The sequence below is a fragment of the Sinocyclocheilus rhinocerous genome, unplaced genomic scaffold, assembly GCF_001515625.1.
Source record: "Sinocyclocheilus rhinocerous isolate Xijiao unplaced genomic scaffold, SAMN03320098_v1.1 scaffold308, whole genome shotgun sequence".
NCBI classification, from domain to species: domain Eukaryota; kingdom Metazoa; phylum Chordata; class Actinopteri; order Cypriniformes; family Cyprinidae; genus Sinocyclocheilus; species Sinocyclocheilus rhinocerous.
Window position 1 is genome coordinate 1,424,091 of NW_015664994.1, and position 10,110 is coordinate 1,434,200.

A 10,110-nucleotide genomic window follows, 5' to 3' on the forward strand; every position below is an offset into this window, starting at 1 on the left:
GAACGAGACGCAGATTCACTCTCTGCCAGCAGGTGGCGCTTAAAGCGTTTCCTTGGTTTGCTCTGTAAACAAAGCAGTGCAGCACTTATGAACTTTAATATGCATCATACAGAGGCAAGATGAAAAGAAAAAATACCATCTAAACTTTTCTTAAGACAGTAAGTTCCCCTCAGACATACATTCATATAAACTCCTGCCCCTAATTGAATCGCGATTTGTTTAGCATCTCAACCGTTTTGAATCGTCACATATTTGATTTTCAACCGGCTCGCGGTTAATCGTTACATCCCTACTACTGATAAATGAGGTATAAACGCAGTCCATACTCACACAGAGGGCCGGTACGGAGCCGGTGCAGGTACGCTGGTCTGGCCTTGTTTATCATCTGTGGTGTTGACCCAGGGTTTGACTCCTGGCGTGCTGGGAGAAATCGGGACAGTGGGAGTGGTTGGAGTGACTGGAATCTCAACCTGAAATCAAACAGAAGCTATTCACTTAAATATGACCAAACGAGTTGATAAATAGACATTGTTTAGGAAGTATCAAATAATATGTTTTAACTGAGATCTTATTCTTTTTTTATGTGCTTTATGTATTGCAATGTATGTTTTAGGGCTGCACGATTATGACAAAAATCATAATTGTCGATTATTCCCTTGAAATTGTAATTGCGATTATTAATTACGATTATCACATTTACATTGAATGATGTTTATACCATTGTTTGATGCAACTGCATGCCGTATTTTTATATGAAAATAAACAAGCTGAAAACACTCTAACTGAAAAACTTTTAGTGCTTTTCTATAGTATTAAGCTTCAAATGTCAAGTATACATCGGATTGGTTTCTTCTTTAAATGATAAAAAAGTAAAAATATGAATGGTATTATAATGTTATACTAAAACTAAAACTAAAACAATGGAAAAACCCTTAAGATAACATGTAGAAAGAAAAAAAACATATCTTAAGCGTGCAGAATAACATAAGTGGACTTTGAACGATTAATTGCCTGCTTTGAACGATTACGTAATTGTGGCATCCATAATTTTAATTGCGATTAGAAATTCGATTAATTGTGCAGCCCTAATTCCCATCAAAACAATGTCCACAATTAAAATGAGATTTTATTTTGTGCTTCATCAACATGCAATAACACATTTACATAGTGAGTAATGTATGTAGTCCTGAATTCAGAGATCCTCTTCTCGAAATACGATCACAGCTGTTTACTGGAGATGCATTTGAGACACATGTTAAAGCCTAATTTAAACAGCAATTTGTCTCAGCTGACCACTTGTGATTGGATCACCAGAGACGGATGTTAATACCAGGATAGAAGTCATGTATCAGTGATGTATATATTTACAAAACATCCCCTTACACACCTGTAAGGGGAAGCTAATCTACATCATTAGCCAGTGACTTTATGATGTCTAAGCCTGCTTTTCTGAGAGGATTTTAAACAACTAATAAACTGAGATCCTTCAAGGGAATGCTTTGTTTTAAGTTCAGAAGTTTTGAATCGCTTATCTACGTGAAGTGTTTACTGGGGTTAGTTGTTTGTGATCCCCAACCTCCCCCCATCGCAAGGAATCTCCCTTTGCAGCACTTCTGAGGAATCCCATCAAACCAAGAGACTATTGTGCATATCCTGTTAAGTCCGATCAACCTTCTGTCAGACTTTTAAACAGACAATGCAGGTGATGCATTGGCGAAATGAAAAAAGTCGGGGGAGGGCTGTTAATAAGCAGAGAGCGGAGAAAGGCAGATGATGAAACAAAGGAGAGAGGGAGAAAAGACGGGGGTATAATGGGTATTGAAAGAGACTTTGACCAGGCTTATCTCTGCTTCAGCAGTTTACCCACAATTCCTGTATCGGACTCTAAAAATATATATGGAAGGAAAAACATTCAGAGTGAAGAGTGAGCAGGACATGAAGGTGGAAAACTCTAGGAGGCCATAAAGAGACTAGATAGCAAAGAAAAAAAAAGAGTTTTGAAGAAAAGTAGAGCGCACAGGAGATGGGTTGCCTAGTGAGACGAACAGCATGAAGGAGGCATCTCTTATGTGAGACCCCCTCCCAACCACCACCACTCCTGGATTTAACTGCCTCCCCCACTTCACTTCAGAGAACTGTCAGGCCTCTCTTCTCTTCCTGCCCTCTCTCTCCTTCTCTTTCTCGCTCTCCTTCTCCTCTCCTCGCCCACACATCCGATTTAGCAGCAATACTTTAACTCTGTCTTTGCTGGTGGAATATGAACTAACACGTGCATTGCCACTTCCACATGCATTTGACAAAAACACTTCTGTGGTACTAGGGTGACTTTGTTTTTGGCTTTGTTTTCGTGTTGACGTTCTCTCTACAGTTCTCATACATTATATGTATATTTGCATCGCTTTGACCGCTCTCTGTAGATTCCACCTTCTCGCACGCCACAATTGATCGATTATGTGCAATGCCTGCATGTTACTGGTCAAACTACTTTTCAGTCATTACCTTCAGCAAATATAAAAACAATAGGAGCCAACACCTGGACATTTTAGGCAATTTAGAAATCCCAGCCAGGACATGTCGAGGACAAAGAGGACATAGTCACCCTGTGAGTTACTTCAGTTTCATTTTTTCCTTGCCACAACTGAATGAAGTGCATAAAGACGTATAATTTGCCTATAAAAGTCCAAATTTGTTCATATACACTCATGAACACATCTAGATAGAAACTATACTGCATTACCTCGGTATACAGTTGCAATTTTTTTTCTTCATTTCACCAGGAGAATTGGAAGAAGCATTTGCTCAGTGGGGGAAACCTGATACGGATCTCACGCAGAACGCACTGGCCATTTTCCAGCTACCGATCAATTCATGAAGGAGTGCTCTGGCACATGGAAACTGCATTATATGAGGCTAATGATCCAAATGGACATAAAATAATGGAAATAATGAGATGAATATCCAGTCAGGCCAATGGTTCCATCGGCAGAGGAATTACTCATTCAGTTCCCTCACTGACACAGGAAACGGCTTAATGTCATATTTTAATAACAAGGTGAATCTTGTGGGAGGCAGCAGGAAGACAGCTTTTCAGCCAATGAATCAGAGCAATCAACCCTTTGACTGAAAACATATCATATATTGTAACAATCTAATAAATCAACATCAATCAAATGAAAGACTATATGCATATTACTATGAAATCAGATGCTGCATTCAGCCACTGCACAGAAGTCCATCCTAGCGAGGGGTTAACATATCAGTTGCTCTGCATGGCACACCCCCGTTCTCCGTCTTTCTGTCCATTTCCCTCCATCCTCTCTCTCCCTCAGCGGGTAGCAGGGGAGAGGTGATATCTGTGACACCGACAACAGAAACATTTCTCCATGTGGTGTTTATGCAAATGGAAGTCGCGTAGGTGGAGAGGCAACAACATTGCCCCGATGATGACTAATTCTTTTGTCTCATGATACATATTGCTGTTCATCATGCACACATTTTGCTGGACTGAATGGCTACTTGTAAGTGTCCTTTAAAAGCCTTTTGAAACTGCGAAAACAATTTTTTTCATGCCATGAAAGAAACGCTCTCAATTACATCACTTTGTTCTAAGAGATCCCGGGTAATTTTATAAATGCCCTATAATAAATGAAGGACATGAGAAATAATTTATTAGCTACTTGCCACTATTAAATGCATTTCACATTTGTGGCTTCACTTGAGTTCACTTGCACACGGTCCATTTTATAAAAACACACAATGGTGCTTCTATTGGCAACTTTCACATACACTTCCCTCCTTCTCTCATTACACAAGCACACACCTGAACTGCACCTGTTATCAGTCCTCCATACCTGGTCAAGAGCCCTGCCACATCACACTGACAAAATCAACATATTGTTTTACATACACAGTCTGTGCAACCTACAGATAGTATGTGTAGAATCTGTAGATTAACAAGGAATTGATAGTAGGGTAAGAAGTACCAGCAGGTAAATTGTGCCACACTCTTAATCTAGAAAGCAGTGTGTTATTTGTCACATGACTATGTTTAAAAAGAGCCCTTCATTTACAGCTGCCGACATTTGAGAGATGCACGTGAAAAAAAAAAAAATTCTGCATCATATAAAAATTACAATATTTTTTTATGCAAAAAAACTTTTGTATGCCAAAGTAAATTTTCTACATGATGGCAGGTGAAATTAATTTAATATCAACGCAAATCTATCCAGCTCTGAAATATTTAATGTATGTTGGTGAAATGCCAGTGTATAAAACCATGCACAATTTGTCCAAATTATTTCATTATTAAATAAAGCATTTTTTCCCAAAATGCTGAATTTGGAAAAATATGGAAATATTACTACAAATACAACTGCAAAATGTTACAATTTGTTGAATTACAATCAAATATTCTAAATATTAAACATTTTATTCTGTCTGCTTCTATAATACATTGGAATGAGAGTAATATATAAGTAAATTGGTTATGTCCATTTTTTTGGTAAATTGTTCTCATATTGTCCAATGATTCAACTTACCCCCAACATGAAGCAATTACTTTTTTCTGATGTCATATTTCAGTTTTCTAATAGATGCTTTCTCATTTCACTTGATAGCAGACTTCCTAATATATATTTAAATTTTCCTTGCCCAGAGGCCAACTTAAAAATGACACAGCTTACCCCATTCCCCCTATAAGACACTAGACGGTATTTTGTATTGGCGTAATCAACATGCATTGTATGCAGGGGCCCAAAATAGCTGTGCACTCCAACTCAACCTTGACACTTTAAACAATTCTGAAATGTAAACACAGCCGCGTCCTGTCTCGGTCATGCAACCTGAGCTCCACAGAATGCCACTGTCACCGAAACGTTTAGCAGGTGCAGGGTTCCACCTCCATGAGGAGATCAAAGTTAAAATTACGAGGAACAATATGTTCCTGTGGAATTTCCCACGTCCCCACTGACCTGTTGCCTGCGGGAGGTTGCGGCACCATCCTCGGCGGCGCTCTCCAGTCTTTCCCCCTGGTGAGCGGGTGCTCCATTCATGTCCAGTACCGCATCCACCATCTCCAGCTGTCGTACTCTGAGAAGATCCAGCTCCATTACGCCGGCCAGAGTGGCTTTCAGCCGCTCTCCGATACGAACCCGCTCGCTCCCTGACCATAGCGAATTCACGCAACCGCGGCGTCCGGCCATTGTGCGCGCAAAATCGGTTTCGAGGCAAACACTGTGGTCGCCGGTGAACGGAAAGGCTCACTGCTCGCCTCTAACCAGAGCACCGGCCATCAATGCAGCATGAGCGCTGTGCGACATGAGCAACACCGGAGCAGACGCTTAAAATTCAGAGCCCGTAACAATGTATCACGAAAATGCAGTACGGTGGCAACTCAACTTTCGCACTGAGGCACATGTAACAAAGGCATACTTTTAAGGTCTTAAATTACACCACCGAAAAATCCTTTCCCACCTAACCATTTTGAGACGCCACAACCATCACGTCGGCTATCATTCGGTATGATGATGATGAAGACGATGTGAATTGAATCATATGCGACAGTCTTGCACACAGCTCGCCGCTGTGAAGAAGAAAAGAGTATGAATGGGGAGGAGTTAGACGTGAAAGCTCGCTGCTGATTGGCCGGGGAAGTTTTCGAACAGAATTGACTAGCTTTTTTTAAGACGCGGAATGTGAATCTGCTAGTTAGTACGATGTGTTGAGACTGTAGCGTGGCAAGACTTGTTGCCTAATATTTAATATAAACTTGAATTGTGTTCATTTATCAAATTTAAAGACAAAATTAGCGGAACCGATTTTTGATTCACCCCAGTGACTCGAATCTATTTAAATCTTTGAATTCGTTCACAGAGGCAAGCAAAAAATGAGTCAGTTCATGGAATGATTCGTTCACTTAAAACATTCACGAACCACTGCTATAGAAATATTGGATCACTTTCATCTACATGCAAATAAAGAAAAAAATGATGACCCACGTTGTGATTTAAAATTGTATGTTGTTACTTTAATGACGTGTATTACCCTACTTTGTGTACTTTTCCAAATGATCCAATATCCGCTTGGTTTTGTTGGTTTCAAGCCGTCGGTTCCTGTATCGGCTGCTATGCGACGAGAACGTCCAATGTAGTCACAAACGACAGACTGTTTCTAACCAGCAGGTGACAGTATCTGCCCGTCTAACCTGCGCCTATACAAACAAGATTTCCATCAGTAATCGTTTAAGCACCTATCATTCTGACACAAGGGTAGGAAGACAGTCAAATATAGGTTGGATATTCCATATAGGCCTGTCCATGTTGAATAGCTAGCCTATAGAGTTTAGTTTATAGCCTACTGAAATCAAATCACAAATGAAAACATCAGATGAAAATAAATAGATAATGTAAGGCTTGTTTTAACATGATGCATATAATAATGTATGTAAAATCAATTTGTTAATGTAGGCTATAAAACAGTTACAATTGCAATTAATTTGTCTCTGAAATATTCTTAAGTTTAAACGAAATATATGAAACTGGCCTAGAGCACAATATTTTCTGCATATCAGTTCTTTCTTTCTTCTTTCATCACCCTCTTAAATAAAACTTGACTATTCATAAGCAAACTTCCTGCTGAAACCATAAAACTAAATGTGAAACCTCAAACTCTGGCAGCTCTCTTCCACTTCAGGTTTTTTATCCTCTTTTCCCAAATGGTCTTTCTGTTTTAAAAATCCTAATAATTTACATAATCTATTTTGAATACATCACACTGATGTGAACACCTTTAAGTCAGATCCATCAAAATTCATAGGCCTATACCTTTTCAACCTGCTTTGAAATTTCAAGGTTTAGCTAAGTTTAACTTTTAAATAGTTAAGTTTAAACACTTTGAACACACTTATACCCATCAGTGATTCAACAAATATATAGGCTGGTGGTGAGCCAGTGAGGTGTATAATGTTTAAAGAGTTTAGTTTAAAGTAATAGCCTATGTCAGACCCTGTTGTTATCTTGGCCTTGTTATTGTTTCATATAATGTTCATCAGGCACATAATGTAGGCTACACTGTTTATTTCGTATCTCTTTGACCTCATTGAGAATGGGGGCATGTTGTGGATGGGCCTTAGTGGAAAAAACTGGCTTTTGTTCCAAAAGGGGCTTGGCTTCTGTTTCACTATGGTTATGCAGTCCGTAACACCATACTAACTTCATTGTGTTTGGGGCTCAGTCATCAAAAACACAAGTGACAGTTCACCCAAAAATGCAATTTCTGTCATCATTTACTCACCCTCGTGTCGTTCCAAAACTAATCGCGTGACCTTCTTTCTTCTTCGGAAAATAACATATTTTACTGTATAGCGTTTGTATGTTATTTTCGTATGTTACCTTTTACATTGGATGTCTGTGTCTACATTATTAAATTAATATAGTTGTGTTTTGTTTTAAAGTCTTGTTTTACGGTTTAAACTTTTGACTGAAAAATTCTTTTTCAGTAGCCTAGGCCTACAAAGAATGCTTTCAAAAAACGTTCAACACCCTGCGGCATAAACGGCCTACTTGAATATGCAGCACATATGCTTGTGTTTGTCCCGTTAGTTGAGTTTAGGGAACTCCGTTTCTCACGTCTGTCACGTATGTTGTTCACTGCGGTGTTACGCAAACGGATGCAGTGATTCGTAATTAAGCTGTCATGGCACTCTTTAGAAAAAAAAACGGAGTTGAACTTCAAATAACCGGTGTCTGTGTATGTTTTGATCATTTACAGCGACCGGTTCATTGTTGATCGAGCGCGAGGACGGGAGAGGCTCTGAAAAGGTTTTGAAGAGCTTATGTAACGGTTAATATCCTTCCTTCACCGCAAGGTCTTTAATTAGCGCAAGCACTTCTCATGTTTTCACACCTCAGACTGTCCTCCTCCTACACACACAGACACACACACACAAACTAATCGCGTGACCTTCTTTCTTCTTCGGAAAATAACATATTTTACTGTATAGCGTTTGTATGTTATTTTCGTATGTTACCTTTTACATTGGATGTCTGTGTCTACATTATTAAATTAATATAGTTGTGTTTTGTTTTAAAGTCTTGTTTTACGGTTTAAACTTTTGACTGAAAAATTCTTTTTCAGTAGCCTAGGCCTACAAAGAATGCTTTCAAAAAACGTTCAACACCCTGCGGCATAAACGGCCTACTTGAATATGCAGCACATATGCTTGTGTTTGTCCCGTTAGTTGAGTTTAGGGAACTCCGTTTCTCACGTCTGTCGTTCACTGCGGTGTTACGCAAACGGATGCAGTGATTCGTAATTAAGCTGTCATGGCACTCTTTAGAAAAAAAAAACGGAGTTGAACTTCAAATAACCGGTGTCTGTGTATGTTTTGATCATTTACAGCGACCGGTTCATTGTTGATCGAGCGCGAGGACGGGAGAGGCTCTGAAAAGGTTTTGAAGAGCTTATGTAACGGTTAATATCCTAATATCACCGCAAGGTCTTTAATTAGCGCAAGCACTTCTCATGTTTTCACACCTCAGACTGTCCTCCTCCTACACACACAGACACACACACACCCGTATAAAGGCCGAGCCCCGCGAGCTGAAAGCAGGCATTTGAGACAACCTCCACCCGTGGGTACTTCGTCAGCCCGGCCACAGCCTCCTCATACCTCACCATCGTACAGGTCTCCAGCCTCGCCAAACTCCAGTCAGGATGCCTCCCTATGAGAAATCCATGGAAATTATGCCTTTCAAGCAAAGGAAGTGCCTGGGTAGGTCATGAAATATATATTTATTTTTAGTTCCTGTGGTTATAATAATTTCAGAAAATCTCAGAAAAAATGCAACAACAGGAAAAGATGTCTACACTTTTTATATATATATATCTGTGCGAAGTAAAACAATTTTCCATTTTTTGTTCTTCCAATTGCAGCAACAAGAAAAGACGAAGTCTGCACTATTCGGTCTAAGTTCCCCAACAAATTGCCGGTAAGATATATTTTTTAAATATGAAATGTTTAAAGAAAAATTAAACAACGGCTATTTTTACACTTCAGAAATTTTTTGTATTTTAGGTAATTGTGGAGCGATATCTTCGAGAGAAAAAGCTTCCCCTACTGGACAAAACCAAATTTCTTGTCCCACATGAGCTGACATTAGGGCAGTTCCTCAGTCTGCTCAGGTGTGTAGACTCTCTCTCTCTCTCAATTATATGATGCAGTTTTAGCTGCATGTGCCAGTTTTTGCAGCTCAAAAGAAAATGAGTCATGGCCTGTTTTCTTGAGTCAGTGTGAATGTGTGTTGTATGAACAGTGAATCAGACCTGTGCTGCTGTGCCACGTTGCTTCAATCACTGGATAGCTGTATGAGGCACCGCTTGAAGTTTCAGGCATTTTCAAGTTATTATTTTCAGTAATGCCATTTTCCTGTCTCGCTTTTTCTCTTTCAGAAATAAGATAGTGCTAGAGGCATCTCAAGCTCTGCATCTACTGATCTCAGGAAAGAATATGTCCTGTTTGTCAGCCAGCATGGGAGAAGTTTACTCACAGTTCAGAGACCCAGATGGCTTCCTCTACATAACCTATGCATCCCAGGACATGTTTGGATGAAAAGACCCTCGAAAATTAGCATGACACAGATCACCTCACATACCTCCAGACCGACGCCTCTCTGAGATCATAACTCGCTATTGCTGCTAAATGAAGACTCTCACTGTGCATTACATCTAAAACCCCACAGACCACCAACACTTGGCTGAGAGGACTCTTCTGACCTCATTTCTTAGTAGTTGAAATATCTTGGAGGCTAATGTTGAAGCATAATCAGTAGCTTTGAAAGAGGTTACAACTGAGCCGTCTAATATGAAGAACAGAAAAGTGATGTCACTTGCACTAGTTCTCAAGCCGCTCAGTCATGAGGCTCTATCACAAAAAAGGAAGTCCTGTCCCTGAAAGGACCTGGGATGTCCTGTCACAATGAGACAGGGTTTGTTCGATGCTGGTTTCCTTTCCTTGATCTTTCTGTGACTGTGCATCTGTTCCTAAAACAAACACAGAGGAGACGGACAAAAAAAAAAAAAAAACTATTTAAGCACCTACAGGAATGAAAATGA

General features: G+C 39.7%; 2 protein-coding genes across 2 annotated transcripts in view; one reads left to right on the top strand and one right to left on the bottom strand.

Moving 5' to 3' along the window:
* Positions 1-5,569, bottom strand: part of LOC107730670 (dapper homolog 2-like) — a 14,889-nt gene extending 9,320 nt beyond the window's left edge. The window contains exon 1 of the mRNA XM_016541534.1: positions 4,971-5,569. Coding sequence (XP_016397020.1) covers positions 4,971-5,201 — 231 coding nt within the window. The 5' untranslated portion in view covers positions 5,202-5,569. The remainder of the gene's footprint in view (positions 1-4,970) is intronic.
* Positions 5,570-8,364: 2,795 nt separating this feature from the next.
* On the top strand, positions 8,365-10,110 carry map1lc3cl (microtubule-associated protein 1 light chain 3 gamma, like). The gene is made up of 4 exons (XM_016541537.1): positions 8,365-8,770; positions 8,932-8,987; positions 9,074-9,180; positions 9,448-10,110. The coding sequence occupies exons 1-4, from the start codon at positions 8,713-8,715 to the stop codon at positions 9,605-9,607; spliced, it is 381 nt and encodes a 126-aa protein (XP_016397023.1). The 5' UTR covers positions 8,365-8,712; the 3' UTR covers positions 9,608-10,110.